General features: G+C 35.7%; 1 protein-coding gene across 1 annotated transcript in view; it reads left to right on the top strand.

Moving 5' to 3' along the window:
- The window catches only part of IQCM (IQ motif containing M), a 225,963-nt gene that overhangs the window by 69,866 nt on the left and 131,255 nt on the right, over nucleotides 1–24,842 (top strand). Inside the window, exon 8 of the mRNA XM_071222322.1 lies at nucleotides 23,307–23,365. Within this exon, the coding sequence (XP_071078423.1) occupies nucleotides 23,307–23,365 (59 nt within the window). The remainder of the gene's footprint in view (nucleotides 1–23,306; nucleotides 23,366–24,842) is intronic.

The raw sequence follows: 24,842 nt of genomic DNA, 5'->3' as shown, positions 1-24,842 counted from the left end.
TGAAGTATTTAACAGTCCAGGTCCTCAGTAAATGCTAGCAAGCACTGCCAGGATTAATGCAGGCCCCGGTGTGTTTACTCAGCCCTGAATAAGGAGAAATCGATGTGTGCAAAATGAGGGATTACAAATAGGACATGAGGATTTTTCTCAACTCTGCTCTACGTCTACTTGGAGGCATCTGTTACCTTCCCTAGGGCTGTATCTGGTGAGCAGGAGCCAATGCCCACTTCTCCACCCAATTCCCAGTAACCTGTGAACATGCCCCTGGAATAGTCTGGCTCTGCTGAGCTAGGGACTTTCCAATTCCACTCCTTCATTCTTTATTATATTTAGCTATTCAGCACATAAAAATTACAACACCCATTCTGCATTGTTATCGAGACCTGCCAGTCCCACCCTCTGAACAGAGCTCTTCCCTTACAATAGAACTGTATTAAATCCTGGCACTGCTATAGGCCGGATTACTTCCTCTTCTAGCTGTTTTTTTAAAGCTGTACTGTCCAAGTGGATTGTGATAGATGAGGATATAGAGAAGAAAGTGGATCTTCAAATGCAGCACCCACATTATGGAGAAGTAGTTTTTGTTCTTTATTTTTATTCCTTGGGAGGTGTTAAGACTCTTTCTAATATCTTTCAGGTGGGATTGGGGTTTTATTATTATGAAAAGGTCATTGATTGATTTCCTCAATTCAACATCCTAATTAAAGAACATTTTTCCCTCATTTGCAAATTGGCGGATGGTTAGACTTAATGTTTTGTGACCTTAAGATTTCCGGCTCTCCCTTTAGAGTTGTGGTATTTTAGTGGGGCTGTTGAGCATGCTGCCTTAGCAACAAGCCACACTGAGCCAGAAATCATGACTTTCTTTGGGTGTTTTTTGTTCACTATTAGCTTGGAAGCATCTGCTAAACTTGTTCAAATACTTGACAATTCAGAAAGTTATGCAACAGTGACGTTGCTGTTCTGTATTATACCCTAATCCGAAAAAAAGTTCTCATGTTTTCTTTTTCTTCCTTTCTTTTTTTAACTCACATTAAGCTTACCCTGCTTTTTTTTTGGCTTTGCCAAAAAGTTCATTTAGCTGTTTTCCATATGATGGCTCTAGTAGTGCTTAGTTGTATTGACTTCATTCAAAACAATTTTTTAGATTGTGTTGTGACAGCTGCATTGTCATATCAGCGTGCATTAAAAAGACATCAAAATTGAAGTTCTGTGCAGCCATTTTAATATTGAAAATGGGAGAAAAATATATTATGCCTTATTATTTCAAGAAAGGTGAAAATGCAACTGAAAGGCAAAAAAACCCCAAAGATTTGTGCAGTGTGTGGAGAAGGTGCTGTGACTGATAGAACATGTCAGAAGTGGTTTGCAAAGTTTCTTGCTCTTATTGACATTTTGGCCAAATAATTCTTTGTGGTGGGACTATCTTATGCATTGGAAGATGTTTAGCAGCACCCCTGGCCTCTACTTGCTAGAAGCCAATAGTGGGAGATGTCAACATATTCAAAATATCCAAATCAATAAAGTTGTGAAAATGAAAAAGGTGTCTTTTATTTTACAGAAAAAACTAAACAGACTTTTGGCCAACCCAATAGTATTTGCTCTGTATCTACAGACAACTGGTCTCAACAGAGAGCCAGGAAAATGATGAAAGTTATGTCTTACTTGCCATCACTTAGCACACATTTTAAAATATTAAATAGATGTAGTTCAAAAGGAGTTATCTACTTTTCTTCAATTTTTTGAACATAATATTTGGGAGCCATGAATATTAACTGGTATTCAGGAGATATACATAGTTAGCCCATTGAACATTTTTACTGAATCCTTTTGGAAACAGCTCAGTATAAACAAATGAAGGAAGGTAGATAGTTGGTCATTTCAAGTACATATTGTTCATTTTTGATGACAAGTTAACAATATGAACTGATTTAAATGGACATTTCAGTCACTGGTTCTAAAATTTGAACTAATAAAACAGATGGAATTCAGCTGCCCAAGCAGACTTCTGGGGTTTGATTATTCAAGTGATTAAGATGCTATTTGTCAACTCTAGTTTACCACCCCTTTTAATTATATAGATAATCAGACCAAGAACTGCTAATTCTGTCTCCTAACTATTAATTGTTTGTAATTACCTACAGTTTAAAACTGCATGTGCAATTAACTTAAAGAATTAATTGTTACAAGGGAATTGATAAAAGGGAAACAACAAGCTTGGCATAAAAGAGGCTCTCGGGACCACGGACCACTGAAACCGGTGGTGTCTTGGGCTCTATTATGTCCTCATAAAGACATACCGCACTTCATTTGGACTTTTTCAGCTCTCTGTGATGCAGTCACACACACTGTTTCTTATTAACATTTAGTTTCTGAAACAGTATATTCGAAAAGTGTGACTTTTATGGGTTTTGGATCTTCAGCTGATATTAAGGTGACTTGGACTGATTTATCCATTTGAAATAAGAAGGAAATGCTTGTTACTATAAAGTGTGCAGAAGTGGTGAATATTTTAACTAACTAGGAATTTTTCCTTCCTTCCTTCCTTCCTTCCTTCCTTCCTTCCTTCCTTCCTTCCTTCCTTCCTTCCTTCCTTCCTTCCTTCCTTCCTCTTTGCCTTACTTTTTTTTTTAAAGACTTTATTTATTTATTTTTAGAGAAGGGAAGGGAAAGAAAAAGAGAGGGAGAGAAACATCAATGTGTGGTTGCCTCTCACACCCGCTACTGAGGACCTGGCCTGCAACCCAGGCATGCGCCCTGACTGGGAATCAAACCTGTGACCCTTTGGCACTCAATCTGCTGATCCACATCAGCCAGGGCATTTTTCCTTATTTCTTTCCTCATTCTCACGGCAATATCATTGTAGTATACAATCTTATCAGTTTTCAATCAAGTATCTCAGTAATAATGACACTGATTAGATTTTAGAGCTATCTCTCACCTGTGTAAATAATTGGCTCTTTGTTAACTACATAAAATATTTGAATAAAAATGGGAAATAAAACAAAAAGCCACTTACAACTGAAATGTATTTAAAACATGAAGATGATGCTAGAAAATGAGAGAAGATGGTCTGGTGAAAAATAATATTTGGTCCCTGAAAAAAAAATATTTGGTCGAACTAAAAAACCCCTACATTTTTAAGGCTTTTCCATTTCTTCAGATATTTGCATTGGTCGCATGGTATGGGACCTTCCACTAAACAGTTTTGATGATTGGCCTTTCAATCAATGCCACATTGGTCCAGGGGCATTTGTAGAACATGTACTTGGAGCACAGTATTACATTCAGTTTTGGGGGGAATGCAAAGCAACTAAAAGACTTTTAAGTCTAGATAGGGAAATAAGATATGCAAAAGACAACAAAATAACATGAACTATGGTATAATATTTTTCAAAAATACACTAAGTATTGAGGAAATGAAAGACAGGAAGACATCAATGTGGGTAGTTATTTAACAATTTTTTTACATTCAAAATTATTAGCTATTTAGCTAATGCCTTCTTGTTAACCTGATGGAACCATTTTGGTTCCTTTCCAAATTTTGATATTACATTTTCCCCAGGTTTGTTTAATATTAGAGTATTTTATTCTTACTGCTCCCTCCCATCTCTTTCTCTTTCTTGTACATACACACACACACTTGCCCCTAGAATTCAGAGTCCTTATTTCTCTGTGGCATTATCTGTTAGATTGTTGACTCCGTGAAGGGTTTGTGAAGATTTAGTTTGATGTATGACTGGTATCCTTCAAACTATCAGCTTATAACTTTCGACCGACTTTGAGGAATAAACCAGAATTTGTGGCATGTCATCTTCTGTGCCTGGCTTCTGAGGAGGAGTCATTAGCATAACATCAGTGTGTGAATGATTACCTTGAGGATTTTAGTGGAGGCTTTACTGCTTCCTGTAGTGGGAAAGTTATAGCTGTATTTTCTAGGCTGATACCTATGGACTGAAGAAAATAATGCATGGCCTTCTCAACTACATGAGTCTGTTTGGTGGGTAAACAAGATAAAATATTTGAAATGCTATGGACTCTCTTGGCAAATTAAGTTGTATAACATTTAGTGTCATTTTGGGTTGGGCTCTTTAGTGATCAGGAAGATTTCTTTTGCTTGTAAGATTTAACCTCCTGAGGCTAATTCCTGCTCACCGGTGTTTGGATAGCTACCTTAATCACATTACTAATGAACTAGAAGCCCAGAGAAGTTCCAAGTAAGGTATTGTCCCTGCCCTGGAAGGTTTTATATATTTAAAAAGAAGATTGTCAAGAGAGCCTAATTATCTAAAATATATGAGAACAGTTATTTTAGAAGTTCATTAAGGGAAGCGGTTGGACCAGGGGTAGTGAGTCAGAGTGCTTCATATTAGTCAAGAAAGCTTCGTAAGAAATGTGAGGACTAGCACATTTCTAAGAACTCTTGTTTATAAGAGTCTTCCAAAGTATAACATGTATGGCTTTTCCTTTGCTCTCCTCTTCTCAGGTACTAATATTTTCAGGTTCTCTAGAATCTTCCCATTATTGATATTTAATTCCATTAAAATGTTCATTTGTTTGTATTAAGTTGTGATTGAAATATGCAACTTCTTATGTGGCCTCTTTGAAAGATGTTACTTTTTGGACAGAGGGCAGAAACTCTTTTTGACTGAAATGGAAGAAAGACTTATAAAATTAAAATGGGCTAAGATGTGTGTGTGATTTGATTAGGATGTCCCTCAGATAACATCACATATTACACATTACTACGCTGCCTTCTTAGGGGACACTTAACTTTGATCTGTCAATAAATTAAAACAAAGAAATGAAGGAACTTTTTACTTTTGAGTGTTCTGTAAATTTATATAAAATTAACCAATCCATGGAGGACTGTAGTAAATCGACAGCTTCAGGAAAGAATATATGTATGTGAATAAGTATTAGAAAAAAGGGAAAGTAGTTTGACTCATTGGGATGGAAGAATTGAACTACTTTCTGAGAAAAACCGTTTCCTCAGAAATCCCGTATAATAACCGGCACAAGGCAAAAAGAAATATGTGGGTATATGCTGGCTAAACTTTTGTTCTTCAGTCTATTTACTTTAAATACTTTCAATAATTTCATTTACTTTGCAATTTCAAAACTTGTGTTCCTTCATCATAATTTTGTTTTTTCTTTTAAGGTACTTACATTTACAGGAAAAAAGTTTTCCTTTTATTTTTTAAGTGTTACTCACAAACATGACTTTGCTTTAAGCCTCCTTTGTTCTTGAAGAGAAGGGAGTTAGAAGGAGGAGCCTATTAATCTTTTATGTGCACACTCTCTGCAATAAAAACACGAGGGCTTTTCTGTATGAGGAAGTCAATTAATTGAAGTCTACCTCTCTGCAGTGCTATCACTTCATTTCTTTCTGATTAGATGACAAGATGTGATTTTAATACAGAATAATGGGGCCATAAAGATGATATACTTTCCTCTTTATATTATTAAGCAGTATGATCAGTGTGTACTTTTCCTGAATAAAGTGTGTTAACCTACAATGATATTTCCAACAGACAAAACATTCTACGATTGGAGAGGAATTATGTCAAGAAGGTCTTGCCATTCTGCTTGTGGCTCCAATTTGCCTAGTTTCTCTGGACCATCATTTCCGGACTATAGGACTGTGAGTGTTTGTAAAACTGGGCATAGAGTTGAATTATCATTTTCCTGGCAAATTATTGGGTTAATTTTGATATAACATGTGACATTTTTACTATGGACCTATTTCATTCCTAAAATGATTATTAAAATTCACCTTTTTTTAATGAAGCACTGCTTTAGCTTGGTTATCATATCTTATATAAATCTGTTGATCACCTTAACTCCTAAATATGTGTATTAATTTTTATTTGAAGAGCACTAATAGCCAAAGTAATCATCTCAATGGTTGGCCCCAAATGTGATAGGAACTATTTTCGTAATGGTACTTAGAATATCAAGAAAATAATATGGAGGCCAATGGCGAATGAAGACATTTGTTAGGAGCGTGACAGTTGGAGGACCCAAAAACCCCAGGGAGATTTCGTGACCACGTATTGATGGTTTTCTCAATGAGGGCTTTCTATACAGGGACATGGGAATCTGTGACTTGAAAATAGAATCAGGGCTTTACCTTAAGTTCATCTGTTCATCAGAGCAAGTTCTCAGATGTCTCTAGGCAAACAGTAGAGGAAACTTGTGATTTCTGACATCTTTAGCAATAATTTCTTAAAAGATTGTAGCACACTATTTTATAACATCATGACACAGGGTTTGGGTCTGGGTTTAGTACATCTCCCGATGCGTTCTGTTCTGGGTGTGAATGTGTCTGTGTCATCCTTTCTCTGCCTTTTTTGCTCTTTTCATAGCACTATATTATTTTTCTTCTGGAATTGTGATTTGTATTGGTGTGTATGGGCTGCCATAAAAAAACACCACAGACAGGGTGGCTTAAACAACAGAAATTTACTTATCCACATTCTGCGGTCTGCAAGTCCGCATCTAGGTGCCAGCAGGGGGAGTTTCTCGCGGTCCGCTCTCTCCTTGGTGTGCAGACAGCTGCTGTCCTGCTGTGCCCTCACATGGGTTTTCCCATGTGTGTTCCTGGTATCTTCCCATCTTTTTATGATGACACTAGGCATATTGGATCGGGGTCCTACTCTTATGACCTCATGTAACCTAATTACCTCTTTCAAGTCTCTGTCTCTAACTATAGTCACATTGGGTGCCAGGGCATCAACAGGTGAAATTTGAGGAGAGGAGACAACATTCATCCCATAATACCATTAGATAACTGAAATATATTTATTTAATAATTATTTTTTTATCTATTGACTAGTTCTATATCCATCATTTAAACAAATAGTTGAATTTTATATTTTTCCTGTAAACATTTTGAATTATGCCATTTAACTTATGTTGCTAAATTGTTTGTAAGTAAATTTATGAAAGTTAAATTATTGCAATCCTGTTTCAGGCAACAAGGATATTATATGACTATTATGAAGAACTATCAGAATTTTGACAAGGAAATTGTATGAATATTGTATTTCCTGAAATTGTAACAGTCTTTGTACTCTTCTACTTTTAAAACATATTAATTAATCATAGCACAGACAGTTACTCCAGGTAACAGGATGTATATTTCTGATGCACGTATGTCCTTAACAAAAGTACTACGCCTAGAACATTGTTTTCTTATCTTCCAGTAAAGGCAAAAAAAATGAATTGCTTCTTCTAAGCCTTCCAGCTCTGCCCTTTTTTATGCTAACCATTTAGAGACTGCTCTTAGCTGTGCAAATAAGTACACACTAAGCATATTTCTTTGGGGAACACATCTGGCAAGAATAGGCTTGATTGTGGAGATCTCCACGTGCAAGATCGGGGCCTTCATCCATTGCTATGTGAGAAATTAGGAGTAGAAAGGGCTGCTGACCGTGGCTTTGACATAGTAGACGGTACTGTGGGGATGTGCGCCTGTCTGCAGACTTTGGTGTGGACTGCAATGGAGACTGGGCGAGCATTGCCAGGCCTTTGCATCAGTCCAGTTGGAGGTGTGTGTCTTCTCCTTGCAAACCAAACGTACAACGGTGGGGAGAAGGCGTAAGTTTCCAACCTTTAATTGTTTATCCCTGCACCTCACCGCATTTTAACTTTTCACCATTGGATGTCTAACTGACTTATTCACTAAGGATTTCCCTTTTGTGTTTCCTTTAAAATAATAATAGTTCTAGAAGGAGTCAAACACTAAGTTCCAAGTAAACCCTTATATTTTTTATTGTGGTAAAATATACATAACATAAAATTTACCATGGTAACCATCTCAGACTGTAGAGTTTGGTGGCAGTAAGTGCACCCTCGTTGTCGTGTAACTGTCTCCACCATCCATCTCCAGAACCTTTTCATCTTTGCAAACTGAAACTCTGTGCTCATTAAACACCAATTCCCTGTTCTTCTCTTCCCCCATCTCCTGCAAACAAACATTGTGCTTTCTGTCTCTGTCATTTTTGTTTGTCCTTTTATGACTGACGTAGCTCACTTAGCATAATGTCTTCAAGGGCCATCCACGTAGTAGCCTGTGTCAGAATTGCCTTCCTTTTTAAAAAGGCTGAATAATAATCTCTAGTATGTATACACCATATTTTATCCATTCACTTGTCTATGGACACCTGAATTGTGTCCGCCTTTTGGATATGGTGAATAATGCCCCATGAACATGGGCGTACAAGTAATGTTTGAGTCCCTGCTTTTCGTTCTTTTGAGTTTATACCCAGAAGTGAAAAACATGAACCATATTGCATTTCTATGTTTAACATTTTGAGGACTCACCATATGATTTTCTACAGTATTGCTAGTGGGAATTTTTACGTATTCCCACTAGCAATACGCAAGTGTCCCACTTTCTCTACATCCCCATCAACACTTACTGCATTTTCTGTTTTCTTGATAACACCCATCCTAATAGATGGGACGTAGTAAGTAATCTTCATATGAGTTTGTTCAATCGTTCAAGACAAAAAGTAACTTGCAAAGTTGAGAATGTTGAAGCCTGCATTGTTAAACAAAGGAGTAGAGAACAGAAAAAGGAACAGAAAACCCTACCATTGATTGTAGGAGGAGAAAAAATATAACATATTCTGCTTTCAAAACACTCTATAGCTTAGCTGCTGTTATCGACATTTTAATTTGCTCATATAGAAAAGCTATGCTTTCTGTAGGCTAAAACAGACACTTTCCCTTTGAAGCCTGAAATTTTTGTTTTCCTTTCTAATATATTTGGTATGCTTATATGTTTTTTATGTCTAATTAAATAATAATTTAATGTTATATGTCTTTAGCTGTAATGTTTCATTTCTGCAACTGTGGTCTTATGATATTAGAATTATATAAAAGTTTCCAGTTATTTAAAGCAATGGCATGTAGCCCTCTAAAACTTCTTTGCATGAAGTTAAAGAAACTACATCCTGAAGTTACTAATGCTACTTCTTATGGTTTCTGAAGTACTGAGATATTTATAGCCTTAATTATCTTGAAAGGTAATATTTATCCAAGTGAGCACTGGTGAGCATAATCTTTCATGTAACATAAAAATGTAATATCACATTGCCATAATATAGGGAAGACCACCATCTCCAACTTTTTATCACAATTTCATTTCATAACTCTTCCTTAAAAAGGTTTGCTAACTTCATAATAATTTATAAAGCAATCTTGAAACCCACAACCTGGAGGACTGTAGTTATGGAAAAAAACTCCAGTATTTATTAAAATCTGAGATGTAAAAATTAATGTATTTATCAATATATTAAAATATGCTTATAAAAATAGGATAAAAATAAATATTGCCAGAAATTTGGATAAGTAGTTAATTTCTAGCTAATATTTGGAAGCACAGGAGAGAGTACAATAACTTTTATTCACTAGTTGTCCATAAAGCAAAGCTGTCCTGAGTGAGAGGTAAAGTTTCCATGTTGCCCTGGTTCCAGGGGTCAAGAAGGGTTCCCTGAGGGGCTCAGCCATGTGTTGATCCCCTAGCCTGGGGAAGAGATGACAAGCAGGGGAATGCCTGAGCAGGCATGTCAGCATGCATGGCACAGCGGTTACAGGGCTTGGGGACAGGGGGGTGGAGGGGAAAGAGCAGCTGTGGTTGCCCAAGGCAGGGAGCAGCATGCACCTCAGGAACTGAAAGAAGTCCAGTGTGATAGAAGTCCAGTGTGCAAGAGGGAAAGTGGCAAAATTTAACTAAGTTTCCCTCATCCCAGAGTGCCTTGGAGGAAGACCTTGGATCACTTTATCTTCTTAGCCCTGGTTGGAAAGAATTTGCCTAATCTTGGCACTAGCAAGTAAGGGATTACAAGCAAATAGAATTTGGTTTAATGGTTGGTTGCATTATGAATTGTTTGATGTTTCAAAAAACATACTGTGAATCCTCTGGGCATTTGGCTTCTTTCCTCCCTCTCCCCCCAAGGGAACAAGTTCTATATAAGAGAGAAGAAAACGAAAGTCACTGGTCATATGTTTTTAAAACACATTTATAGTTTCATCTGATAAAAACCCAAAAATTTTCATTCATTTTATAAGAACATATTTTTGAAAATTGAAAATTTACAAATATACTATTCTTTATATTAGCTTAATTTTAACCATAAAATGGGTTGATTAGATTTTACCATAAAATTTCTTATTAGTTTTCTCTGGAGAATTTGAGCCATTTGGATAAAAGAAAATGTAAGAATCCAAGGATATATTGTTCTTTTAACTTGGAAATACACACACACACACACACATTTTGTAATTCTTTACTAAATTATATTTTCAGAAGACTGTGCATTCACGTGAAAGATTTTATTATGTAACAAAAATAAATAAATTACCATTTAATACATAAAACATCTTTGTCACATCTTCCTTTCACATCTCAGTATCTTATGCTCTTTACCTTCTGTCCTTCAAAACATCTGAGAAGGTATTATAATTATTTTTATACTTATGATTTTCTCCTTTGGCAAGCTGCACTTATAAAACATAGTCATCTAATTTGATTTTTTATATTTCTAAAAGTTAGCAGAAGTCATTAAAACTACTAAGTTTATATTTATATTTATTCAAATAATTTCCTATGTATCTTTTGCCATTTTGGGTAGAAATGAAATTACTTTTTAAAAATCCTATAGTAGCCTTGGGAATAATTTAGGCCCTCAGTTAATACCTAAGTGACTGATATTTTTGACATTTTGAACAGCATTCTACCAGTTTACTCTTACCTACATTTTTGTTTATTTGTTTGGGGACTACTATGAGGTATAGAAATGCCTAATGTACATACTTCAACCTTCAGATTTTAATTTTAACAAGTATATTTCTTTTCCTATGAAATATTAAAGTCTTGAATTTTTGTGATAAAATGACATATTCACTTTGACACACACACACATATATAAGACCTCATATATATGTGATATCATATATATACACACACACAGACACACACATATAGTCTGTCTAGAAAGAGTCCAGCCATTGCTGATATAACAAGAATGGTTTGCACAATGTCAGTGTAACCTGGCAGCCAAGGAAAGTGGACTGGAATGCACATGTGTGAACAATGACAACTTCACTGTACTAGTCAGTGGGGGCAGTTGATGCCCTGGAGTGAGCATGTATACTGTGTGGCCATCACTCATCAAATGAATGAGCCAATAGAACAACGAATATGCATCAAATTTTGTGTTAAGCTTGAACATTCCTCTTTGGAAACTATTCAGATGATTCCGAAGGCCGCAGCTATGGGCAATTGGTGATTGGCTGCTTCATCATGACAATGCACCTGCTCATGCATCAGGTCTCATGCGGAGGTTTTTTGACAAAACATCAAATCACCCAGGTGACTCAGCCCCCCTACAGCCCACATTTGGCACCCTGTGACTTCTGGCTTTTCCCAAAACTAAAATCACCTTTGAAAGGGAAGAGATTTCAGATCATTGATGAGATTCAGGAAAATACAATGGGCCAGCTGATGGTGATTGGGAGAACTGTGTGAGGCCCAAGGTGCCTACTTTGAAGGGGACTGAGGTGTCATTGACCTATGTACAATGTTTCTTGCATCTACTATTACATGGCTGGGTACCTTCTGGACACACCTCATATATATAATGCACATAGTTGTAGTTAAAAGCCCACACTTTAATAGTTATGTTGTCTTGTAGCAGTATTATCTGGGTCTAAAGTAGATTTTTATAACCATAATTTATTTTATTTTATTCACTTTTAAATTCTAGATAAAAAATTCTTTACTCTTGTCCTAGTTAAGATATTTATTGGGAAAAATTAAGGAGGTACTCCATGCAAAATTTAGCAATAAATAGGTTAATATGTATAGTCAGAAGAAATCAGTCAAGGCTTATACTCAACATTCTTATAATGTTTTGAAAGAAAGCAATTTTGACAAATGAAAGATATGGGTGTAACATTACTTAGATTTACCACTTGATGACATCACAATCCCACCCTAACTAAATAATATTCAAAAGTGGAGGATTAGGTAAATAAATATGATAATTTTAAATTTGTATTTTTGGACCAACTTACCTATATAGAGAAAAATCTTAATCTATACTTATCATTTCTTTTATTATAAAAGACCAGTAAATTTTTACTTTTGGAAGTTACTTCACTGTCTTTCTTTACTGTGGAAGCCAAAAGACTCAACCAAATTTTCTCAATCATATTGATTCTTTATTCTGAGATATTCTCATGGGAGAAAGATATTTGAGGGGCACAAGGACCATCTGCATTACTAATAGTGCCCACAATAGTTCTAGTTCTATAGTTGCCAGTCAACATATGAATTCTTTCTGAGATAAGCTGGAGTGTGATTGTTGCCAAAACCCGGATGAAAGAATGACAAGTTGAATGTAGAGAGAGCATTTGAGCAGATATTAGATTAAGGGAGGGAACAGACAGCGCCTGCCCTGGGGAATCCCGCCTCGCCCAACCTCCTGGGAAGCTAGGTACATTTGTTCTCTGGTAAAGGGAACATTAACTAAATTTCTTTAAAAGTAATGAAAGAGAACAAGCTGTAAAAAGGCAGCCAAAAAAGGTGAACATCTGTTACAGAACAGGTTTCACTTGACTTCCTTTTAAATATTCTTAGGAATAAATTTATGAACTAGGAAAGGTTCAGCACTAATTAGCTTATTTTCATCAAATAAAATGCACCAAACACAGATATAAATACGAATGAAGTCTTTAGTAGCAATAATAATAAGTGGATGTAGAAAGTGCTGCTATTCAAGGTCATGGTCACAGGCTTTCAATATTGCTGTGTCTATTAACATAATATTGACTTATATTTGCTGTAATTTTATCTATTTATTTATAATTTTTTTCAATATTTTAATTTTTAAAAAATTTTTATTCAGTTACAATTGTCTGCATTTTCTCCCTATCCCTCCACCCCACCCCATGATTTTTTTAAAATGATTAGAATAAAAGTTTAACAAGTCAAGTGTATTCATGAAAAAATAGATGGGTTATACACAATGTTTTTCTTCAGTTATACACCTTTAGGATAATAAGATGTTAGAATGATCTGGAATAAGAAGTATAGAGCTACTCAAAGGCAACAACAGTGACAATAGTTGTAGTTGGCAGTAGCTCTACAGACCTATAACCCTTTATTAGAAATTCTTATAGTCAGATGTATTTTGGAATTCAGAAAATTTCAAACTTTAGAAGGGAAGACAAGTGGATCTTCAATTAAACATGTAATCAAAATATGTTAATATTTTCAGTAAAGCATAAGAATATTTTCATGAAGTAGGAAATGGCCACTATATTGGCCTTTTGTTGGTTGGTTCAAGTCAGGTTTTGCCACCATAGGTCAGGTGAGTTAAGTTTTGCCTCTGTGTGTATTATGACAAATGTGTTAGTTTTCAAAGCTTTTTGAATTTCTGAGTCTCAGATAAGGAATTGTAGACCTGTAGTAGCAATAGTAAGAGTAATAGTAGTAGTAGTAATAACAGTAACAATGGTAGTAGTAGTCGCGAAGATAGATGGGGAAAATAAGGAGATAAAGACATGCGTGCATATTGTTAGGTGCATAAGAAAAATATCATGATTATATATTTATTGTTCTTGATGGTTGGTACAAGATATCCTAGAATTAGTTGCAGAAGGTCTGTGTTTACATGGTTCCCAGTGGCAGAAACAGGCAGATGTGATAATACAGCTCTGATAGACACTACCTTCCGTGAGAGTTCTTCCCTGAATCCCACCTAAAAGAGCACCACTGCCTTTATTTTTCAATGTATTCCAACCCGACAGTACATTTTACATGTCTTTATTGGTTTATTCTTGGCCTCCCTCATAAAATGTAGGCTTTGCAAGGCTGAGATGTTCAGATCTTTGGTGCAGCCCCAGTGCCTAGAACAGTGTCTGTCGTACAGCAGATGTTCAGAAAATATTTGCTGAATGAGTGAATAACAGGCTAATTGACACTTCTTCTAAGAGGAACGCAAAAGAGACCCCCCCTTAGCCCCCTTATAGCGCAGAGTTGGTACCCTGAGACTTCTGCCTTTTCCCAAAACTAAAATCACGTTTAAGAGGGAAGGGATTTCAGATCATCAATGAAATTCAGGAAAACACGACGGGGCAGCTGATGGTGACTGGGAGAACTGGTCTCAAGACACCTACTTTGAAGGGGACTGAGACGTCATTGTCCTCTGTTTCCTGTGTCTTGTATGTTCTTCAAGAGATGTCTCTGTTTTTCATATTGCATGGCTGGATGTTTTCCTGACAGACCTCCTATACTGTATTCTTACAGTAAATTAAGCTAGGGGAAAGAAGATGTTATTAAGAAAATCTGAGGAAGAGAAAATTTATTTACAGTTTTTATTGAAAAGGATTTGTGTATACGTGGACCCACAGAAGTTCAAACTTATGCTATTAGAGGGTCAACTGTACATACTGACACTCATTTTAATCGTAAGACCAAAGCAAAATTTGGTGAAAGCACTTTTCCAGGAGTTGGAGGACTTCTGAGGTACGGGTTGTGGAGGAGGTAATGTGGAAATAACATGGTCCTAGTGATCAGTTCTCTGCAGGTTTAGTTTAAATCAGAGATAGATTTTAGGGCATCTTGGGGACAAGGGGAATGTTCTTCAGGACCTTCCCATTCCATCAGTCAACAGCATTGTTATCATCTGGGAACTTGTTATAAATAAATGTAGGATCTCAGGGCTCACTCTATATCTATCAAATCAGGATCTATATTTGAAGATTACTTATAGGCATATTAAAGTAATTACTTATAGGCATATTAAAGATCAAAGAACACTATTTTAGATAATTCCTCATCATATTTTGCCTGTTAAGTGAACTTCTGATAAAGAGACAATGTATGCATGTAATTATTTTTTCAGACAAATACCTAAAGTGCAGATACTCCATGTTGAATTTAGACTCGTGTGGTCAGATAAGAGTGTGTTTTCCTGTGGAAGTCAAGGAGTGAGATAATAACCAATCAAAGACTCAGAAGCAGTCTCAAGTAATGAATGTCAAAATTGGCCTGCAATAATATGCCATATATTTTGATAATAAAGCTTCCATCCAAATGAATTAATCTGGATAATTTCAATAAGCTGATATATCCATCTAAGTATATCCTGAGCCTCTAGAAATCATATCCTAGTGACTTATAAGCACATTGCAGTTTGAGAAGTACTGTAATATTTAATTCCTTATAAAAGCCTTCCAAACAAGGAGTGACAGTCAAGTTGTAGTTAGGGATTGGGGCACTCCTTGACCCTGATGCATTGATTGGCAGTTCTAAATCCCATTATAATTAAGTCCTACTGACTTTCTACAAAATCACTGGATCTTTTCTAAAAAACAAAAGTAGAAAACAAATTTCTGAATCCCAACCAATTAAATGTCTCACATAAACTCCAATACTGTTTTGTTCACTGTATTCTGATTATTTTCATAGATTAAAAGTCTTCTATCTGTATCATCAGTTTCACCCGCTATATAAAACAGAAATCAGTCTGAATCCCAGCAGCTCCACTTGTATAATCAAGATAAAAATATTAAACTCCTTAACTTCCTTAGGAAAAGGGGTAATTAAAATATCTATTTTATGCAGATTGGTGAACATACAAGAAAATGTACATAAAGCACAAACTAGATTCTAATTATTGGTTAAAACAAATCTCATGATGATAACCAAACTCACAATTTACAAGGGTTTCACATCCAAACAAATCCCGAGCATGCAAAGGGTTGAATTCAAAAATTTAAAATACTGTTGAGTTTGTTACTAAATTGTTTAGTAATAAATTTACAACTTGGGAGGTTACCTTAAATCCAAAGGGGGAAACATATTCATAATCAAATAAGCACCTTCTGTATGATTAAGTGTCAACTTCCACATCAGTGTGAACCCAACATTAAAATGTCCCTATATTATAAAACAAAAATTCCTCAATTTAAACTTTTAATTCTAGCTGATTGAAAAATATCAGCCACAGGTATTCACAGATTTATATACTTTTAAACTTCATACCTGCAGCATCTGTTCAATTGCTTGGCATTGAATTTCAGAGTTTCCAAGAACACACATAAACCACAGGAGATTTGGAGCCATGTAACCTCCTAGGAAGCTCTGGTGTATCGGAGAATCCCATAGGCTCCCAGAATACTGTCATTCTTCTCTTCCTTGAGAAGAGAGACACTCAGCTAAAGCTCAAGGAATTTTTCTCCTGTATTTAAATTTCTATTTGCATATAGGGACTGTACAAAACAGTATATTATACATATACACATCTATCAACAAACCTATATCTTAAAGAAAAATAATGATACGCAAAGCTTAAGAAATGGAATTCTGTGGTGTCTATTCCTTCCCTCCATATCCTGAGGAAACCAATCTTCCTAATTTGATTTCTTTACTTTTCTTTATAATCTTAGGGCACATGCCCATATCCCTAATTAGTATTTTATTTACTTTTACTTGTCTTTAACTTCATGTACATGGAATCATAATCTCTTCTCTCTCTCTTCGCTCAGCAGTGTACTTTTGAGATCCGCCAATCCTCACAAATGTTGATGTGGGCCCCTGTAGTTCATTTATTTTCATTGGCGCACGGCATCCCATTAAATGATTATACTCCAATCTAATTATCTATTTGCCGAGAAGTATTTGGCTTTTCTTTTTAGTTATTTCCTTTTAAGAACGCTTCTACTACATTCTTTCACACACCTCCTGAAATATAGGTGCAAGAGTTTCTCTGGGGCAAGACTTCCCAGCGTCAGCATGGGACTCACCCTGTGGCTGGGGTCACATAGATCCCAGGATATTGACCCCCTTAGCCCTCGAGGCCAGTGGGCAGGGCCTGGACAACGGGAGTCCAATAACTTAACTGTGAATAGTTGATTGCCTCTAGCCACAAGCAGCCCGGAGCAAAATGAATGTGCTGGCCAGTGGGCGTATGTTCAGTTTTACCAGGCAATAGCCAACAGTTTCTCATGCCCAGCAGCAGTTATGAGAGTCCCCATTGCTTCAGATACTTGGCAACACTGAATTGATCAAAATTTTAACCTTTGCCAATGCGGCAGGTATAAAATATCTCTTTGGGATTTTAATTCACATTTTCCTAATGACAAAAAGATTTTTTTCATATATTACTAGGCCCTCATTATTTCTTCTATGTGAACATCATACATTTGTATTTTTAAAAAGTACTTGGATGCATTCTGCCCCTTTTATTTTGTGCTTTATATTTGTTCTTTCTACTTTGTCCCACCTCCCCCTCCCCCCATTTTTTGCTCATTTGTTGTCTTTATTGGAAATAGATTGACATATTTTCCCCTCTTTTTCCATTTTTCCTAGTACTAGTTTGTCATTGTACTAGTTTTTTTTTTTTAATACTAGTTTGGTATTTCTATTTTTGTCTTTACTTTTTATAAGTGGTTAACCTATAGTTTTAAATATATACATTTAACTTAATAATCTCTACCCTCTTTCTACTTCATACAGAAATCTTAGATTGCCTTAACTACTAGAGTTTAGTTCTTTTATTTTTTTAACCTCACGTATTAGACAAAATTATTTTGTTTTATACTTTATTGTTTGTTTAGGTTTACTATATGCTTACCAATTTATCTGCTATAATATCCAGCATCACAGACCTATAGAATGATTTTCCTTTTGAGCTGTATACATCCTTTAGAAGTAAGGCTCAGCTGGGAGAAAACGTCAACTCACAGCATATTTTTCTCCATTTTAAACACACATTCTCAGCATTTTGAACTTAGCATTGTCCTGTTTTCTGGCTGCCACTGTTACTGTTGAAAAATCAGATGTTTGTTCACTTGATTTTCCATTGAAAGTAATTTGTGTCTGACCTCTGTCTGCTTCTGAGGACTTCTTTTCATTATTGTTCTGCTGTTTTATTATGAGAGTATAGTATGGTTTTGTTTTTATTTATTCTGCTTTGTTTTTCTTGGTCTTCCTAAATGTAAAAATCAGTGTCTTTCAGGATTCTGAAAAAAATCTCTGCAAATATTATCTTCCTTTTTTTCTATATAAACTGTACTGAAAACATTTTATAAAACTCTACTTAGACATATGTAAGTCTTCCATTCCATTGCCATTCCTTTTTACCCTCTTTTTTATATTTGTCATCTTTTTGTCTCTTATTGATGCATCCTGGTTCATTTTTTTCCTGATTTACCTTACAGATTATGTTTCTCTTTTTATTTGTATGTCTATTTTTTCATTTGCTACTCATCGAGTTTCCAATTTTAGTTATGTATATTTTATTTTAGAATGTCTAGTTGTTACTTTCCAAGTCAGCTTAGTCAACCTTGGTGATTTTGGTTCCTTTAATATACTTCTCTAAACATACAGAAATGAAATTACATTACATTCTGCATATCTTATTTTACGTTTTGCAGATCTCGTTTATATTCTGTACAATTGCAGTATTACGTCTTTCAGGTTCTGAGTGTTTAGTGTGTTATTGTTTTCTGATGTTTAGTGACTTTTCTGATTGTGACCTCATTTTTCTTGGCATTTTATTGTAGATTCTTTGGGTTTAAACTGCATTCTTCTAAAAATGATTGGTAATTGCTTTAACCCAGTACTTTATGGCACTACTAACTGGGAATCACTTTATTTTAATTTTTTGCCTTTCTTTTGGGGAGGTGGTTGTCAGGCATTCCAGGTAGCATGAATTGAGTCCCCAGATCCATGTGAATGAGCTGTTGTTATCAAACTTACCAGGGTTTCATGGTATCTCTTCCTCTCTTTCTTATTTTCTTTCTTTCTCTGTCCAGGGAAAATTAAAATTCTGGCTTATACTCTAAGGATATTGTACTTCCAGTACACAGGTTTTATTGAGGTGTTTCTCAACTCTGATGTTCCTTCTTCATATTCTGAGTGCCAGTGTTCGTCTCCAAACTTGAGAGCATGCAGTTCATTAAAACCCAGGCTTTAGGTTGTCTGAAATTACCATGCAACCCCCAAGGCAAAGACAGTCTCCCAGACTCCTGCAATAGTGAATTCAAAATTTCTTGTTGTTGTCTTCACCCTGGGAGGAATTCTATTACTTTCCCATCCGTTCAGCCATGCGTTTAAAATATCTTTCACTTTTGTCTTTATCATTCAATATGGTATTATGCTGTGATTTTGTTACCACGAGAATATTTCTGGAAACAGCAGCTTTCTTACATCTTTTACAAACGGGTTTCAGCTCTCAGAGGAACTTACACTGGGATGGAAATTTCTCTGTCCAGCTCCCTTCTCCTCAGCAGACCTTGGGTTGTCTCCTCTGTTATGCTTCAATTCCTGCATATCAAAGAGGGGATTCTTAGTTGTGATTTCCCTTGGAGTAAAGAAACTTTGTCCAGTGACTGGTAAATGAACAGCCAGTGATATGTTGGGTTGCCTTGTTCAGTCTCCCCTCATCTGAAAGTTGAATGGTTTTTTGAGGCCACGGCCATTACAGGGTGACCCACATTAGCTTTGGGATCCCCCCACTTGTCTTAGGAAATGTAGAGGAAACACCACACTAGAGATCACCTTTAAAGTGGAGTCTTCTCTGGCTCCATGAGAAGATTTGGGGAAGTTATGGGTTTCCTGGGCCTGCTATAACTTCCTAGAAGAGGCTCTAAGTCTAGAAAATCCTCCTGTAGTTTTTGTGTGCTTTTGGGAGCTCTACAATTCAATAATGCTAAGATACTGACTCGTGAAAAGTCCCACAACAGCGTGTTTGGTGCCTCCTGGTTTTGCACGCGTGCGTGTCATCAACATTTTCCTGTTTAAACCATTTCCTCTATAAGAAGCAGTAGCAGTGTGAGGAGTGCAGCTCACTGCTCTTTCAAAGAAGTGCCAGTGACCGGCTGACTTCGGCTGGGGAAGCACAGTGTTAATGTTCAAGCCTGGCAGGAAAAGCATTTCAGTTTATTTCACATCTTTTAATGTATAATTTATACTTTTATATGTATATGTATATGTTAATAATTTTCTCTTTACAATGACCTATTTTAAAATAAACCTTTCATTTTACTCAGTTTATATATGTGTTTATATATGTTTCTAGTAGGGTCACAAAGCTGTTAAAAACTATGGAATTCTTTGCTACTTAGAAAATACCCTTTAATTGATTTTGATTGTAAGTACTGGGGGTGTAATATGCCATTTGTAGGTTACTTTTTTATAACAAACATATTCTAGCATTTCACACTAATAATAGCAGTATAGAAGATACCTAGCATTAAGAAGAAAATGCAAGGCTTTCTCAAATAGTTCATCTATCGTTAGTCAATGCAAAAAATTAATCATTAGGCAATGAAAGAAATTAGCAGAATTATCAAAAGGAAAAAATAATTCTATGAGATTTGGAAAGAAGAGAGGAATTGGTGGGATTACACAGCTGCTTCTAAAACAAAACTTGAGGTGTGATAATATTGTGTAAATTAGCAGAAGTAGCCTGGTACCATTTAAGTTGTGGAATTTAAGAAAAGATATTGAGGAAAGGAGTCTGAAAAGTGTTTTGGAGTAAATCCACACAGGTTGTTAAAAATTTGAAAATTTTGACACAAGGTTTTGATAAATGACTTATATCTTCAGTCAGGTATTTAGAATGTGTCACTTTAAATGCATTGTCATGGAGAGACTAAGATCTTTAAGAAGTTTAAAGAAGCAGATAGCAGGCACTGGCCAGGTAGCTCAGTTGGTTGGAACATCATTCCTATACACCAAGGTTGTGGGTTCGATCCTCGGTCAGGGCACATACAAGAATCAACCAATGAATGCATAAAGAAGTGTGACAACAAATTGATGTCTCTGTCTCTCTAAAATCAATAAAGAGATTTTAAAAAAGAGAAGCTCATTGCAGTTGAGAGGAAAGATTTTTGAGAGAGAATGGAGTTGAGACTTTAAGACAGAATGGACTTGAGATTTGAATATATAAGTATGTAGGAAGCTAAGAATAAGAAAAACCCAAAATAGAGGACTGCTATTGCCTTTGTAAAAAGGACAGAATAAAAAGTTTCTAAATCAGGTAGGGAGAAGGAAACACAATGGAGGTTGTGAAGGCAATGCAGTTGCAAGAGAGAAACTGGCAAAAATCAGAGAACATCTTGGTAAGAAAAATCCTCGAGAATGTTTGTCTGAGTGTCTTTTACTTAGCAGCCTTCACGTTTGATGCCTGCCCTTCATTATGGACAGCATGCCTATGCCATCAGTCTGGCCAAGAAGGAAGCAGTTAAAAAGTTAAGCTGGCAAGTGTAAATAGTAGTATCACATAGGGCAGTGTGTTCCAGGCCAAGCACGTTGTTGAGTGCAAATGTATGGAATATATAGGTTAAAAATTAATTTTGTAGCCATTGGTATATTTGTAGCCATGAATATATATCAGGAAACATCTTGAGAACAATATTTAAATATAGGTCCTGCTCTATGTTGTATTATTATTTGCATGTTGCACATAAATATTAAAATGTACAATTTTATTCTTTAGGATCATTCTTTACTTAAAAAAACACATGATCAGGGAATTCTAAAAGTAACACATACTTGAGAGATGATGTAAACTCTTTCTCAAGGTTATTGTTGCATTCTATCATAACCATAGAAATTACTCTTTGGTTTACTCTTTTAAAAAATAAATGGCATGAAATACAAATTAACATAAATAAGTCAGATGGCATCTGAGAGAGCAGTATAAGACAGAATGAAGAATTTATGATTTGTGTAAAATATTTAAAACAACCCATGTCTTAATACTGAGTGTTTTTGCAATACAAACACAATTTTCTTTCACATTTCATCTTTATATTAATCCTTTATATGTTTTAGGATTTTATATGAAAATTCTTTGACTTCAGTTGTCAAATAGTGGTTAAAAACATCTTTGAAACTTAAAAAACAAGCAAAACTAAAGTGAGCATTCCCACTGTGGTACATGAGCACACCGCATCTCAATAGCCAAGACACTTTCTATGACCGACTGCTTATAGACTCTGGGGGAGAAGGCAGCACCAACAGCCTAAAACGCATTAACCTTTCACTGTTTTATCACACTCCTCTTATTCAAGACTATTTTTTCAAAAGCTGTTCTGTGCAAAATAATTGTCATGACACATTACAAAGTGGATATTCAGGGCTTCAATGCCTCTACATATCAGTTTAACCTATAGATTATGCCAAATAACCAGAAATGCAATGGCCAAGTGATTCTGAGGTCTTGTAGGATTATATTCCTGAGTTTTTTTCTACTGTTGACTCAAATGGAAGGATTGAATAAAAAATCCGCATCAGACACTCTGGCGTGGTTGTTGAAGAGATGCTCTTGAAGCTGACCATTACATTACACCGGGCTTCTTTTGAAGAACCCATTTTTGCTTCAGTTACAGACATTGTAAATGTTAGAACTACTATGTTTTCTTCATTGCTTGTGCATTATTTGCTAGGCCTGCCCTCATGAAATACCACAGATTGTGTGGCATACACAACAGAAATTAATTTTCTCAAAGTTTTGGAGGCTGGAAGTCCAAGATCAAGATGCCAGCAGAGTTGGTTTCTCCAGAGGCCTCTCTCCTTGGCTTATCAAGATACTTGCTTCTTTCTGTGTGTTCATGTGGCTTTTTCTCTGTGCATGTGCGGCTCTGGTATCTCTTCCTCTTCTTACAAGGCCACCAGTATGATTGGACACAGCCTCACCTTTATGGCTTCATTTAACATTAATTATTTCCTGAAAGGCTTTATCTCCAAACATAGTCCCACTATGGATTAGGGCTTCAACAAAGGCATTTTGGAGGAACACAATTCAGGCGATAATACTTTGAGAGCTAAAAATTTGAGAGCCAAATCTGTGTGACAGACACATCAAGAAATATCCGAAAATATTTGACATTATTGCTCTATACCTATTTTCCCTGTAACTTGATTTTTTTTCTCATGTACTGTTATTTGGTAAGCTACCTTAAATCTTTTTTATAAGACAGAAAGCAAATAAGTAAAGAAATAAATTCTCATCGGAATCAGATTGTATGTATATTGGCCCCCTGAGATGATCAGGAGGAATTGTATTCTTGGGTGTCAGAAGATGCTGGAGGCAGTTCAAGGATCATTGGCCTCTGAGTGTACTCACAACTTATATCGCTGTCTAGGCTTATAATATGTATTATTGTGGACTGGTTCCTTCCCCCTTTGGTAATATAACAGAACATCAATAAAATTAAATTTTTGTAGACTATGACATTTTTCCTACTTATGTCAACTCTTCTTTCTCTTATTCTAGAAGGGCTTTATGAAAAAAGAGCAACCAGCTTTCAAGCCAGAACCAGAGCCACAACCCAGGTATATTTTTTCTATGATAGAAGAAAAGTATATATTAATGTGCATGCTTTTGGTTTTATCTTGTCTTTAAGATTAAAGAAGTGTAGGTTTTTAACGTATCTTTTTTCAATGTTCTAAGTTGACTAAGCCAAGGAGAAAAAAAAACTTTCCTTCTTTCAAATGTATTAATGATCATTCACTAGATTAGGCTGGAGTTTACTCCGTGGTAGGTAGGAAAAGCAGTGTGAACAACACCTCACGAGGTTTTGTTTATTAGAAACTGTGTACTGCAATTCACTGTGGTAGAACACCTTTCAGTGACTCTTTGAGGGATTCTTAAGATTGCTTTGCTACTTTATATAGCAAATTTGTCAAGTAACTTTTGTGAAAAATTACGGACTTTGTGAGATAGATTGGAGAGAGAGATGGAAAGAAGGAACTGTAGAAAGTTAACAGTGAGCTTTCTAAAAGGGACAGGTTTCACACTTGTGTTTTCTTATTCACTGGTAATGTATTAATTCATTAATTCATCAAATAATATTTTAGTACTGACTAGGTGTAAAGCACTGTGCCAGGCTATATAGATGAAAACAGTGAAAGGGTAAATCTTAGAGACTGAAGTTTGTCAACTCAACCAGGTTGGAGATCTAACTCCTCAGTAAATACAGGTTTATTTCCATATATTATTTAGGCTACCTGTTCTTGCCTGACATCCTTCTTTATTCCTCCTCTCAGTTACTGAAAATGTGTCCATAATCTCTCATCCACAATTCCCAAATCCAGAAAGTTCTGGAAAATAAAAGTTGATGCCAAATCTAAGGTTGCACCAAAACTCTTAGTGTCAAAATCTGACCTGAAGTGACAAGTAATTATGGTCATTCTGTGTTTACATTTCTCACTTCATGTGAATGTTCATGTTTTGTGTATACATAAATATTAATTATATTCACTAATTAATGTTAATGTGTTTGATAAGAGAACATGGCCCCAGACCCTGCTTGAGTGTTATATACTATGTAGTATGCACACTATATTAATTTCCTGACATTTGGGAAAAAATGAATTTTAACATCCATTCAGTTCTAAGGTTAGTATTGTGGAATTGTATTCCATGGTAAATCTAGGCCCAATATGATAATGAAACATGCAATGAAGTTATTTAAATATCCAATAAACAGATAGCCTATTTTAGGGACAGGGACTTAGTAAACATGTTAGTTTTTTCCATGGAAATCTTAGAAGGCCAGCACCTAAGGAGAGGAGATTATGTGCCATGACCAAGGGATATAACTTAGTACTATGAACATAACGAACTGCATCGCCCTAACTAAAGCATAAAACCAAGTTTCAACAATTTTAATATGATAAAAACAGTAATTTAGCCACCACCTAGAATTTTTTTTAAAAGTCAACAATTCTTCATGGACAATAACAGAATCCCGAATCTCTACAATGTACAGTGTTATGTATATAATAGATAAAATACGAGACATATTAA

The sequence above is a fragment of the Desmodus rotundus genome, chromosome 9 (assembly GCF_022682495.2).
Source record: "Desmodus rotundus isolate HL8 chromosome 9, HLdesRot8A.1, whole genome shotgun sequence".
NCBI classification, from domain to species: domain Eukaryota; kingdom Metazoa; phylum Chordata; class Mammalia; order Chiroptera; family Phyllostomidae; genus Desmodus; species Desmodus rotundus.
Note: the sequence above shows the minus strand (reverse complement) of the source record. Positions and strands in the feature narration are given on the sequence as shown.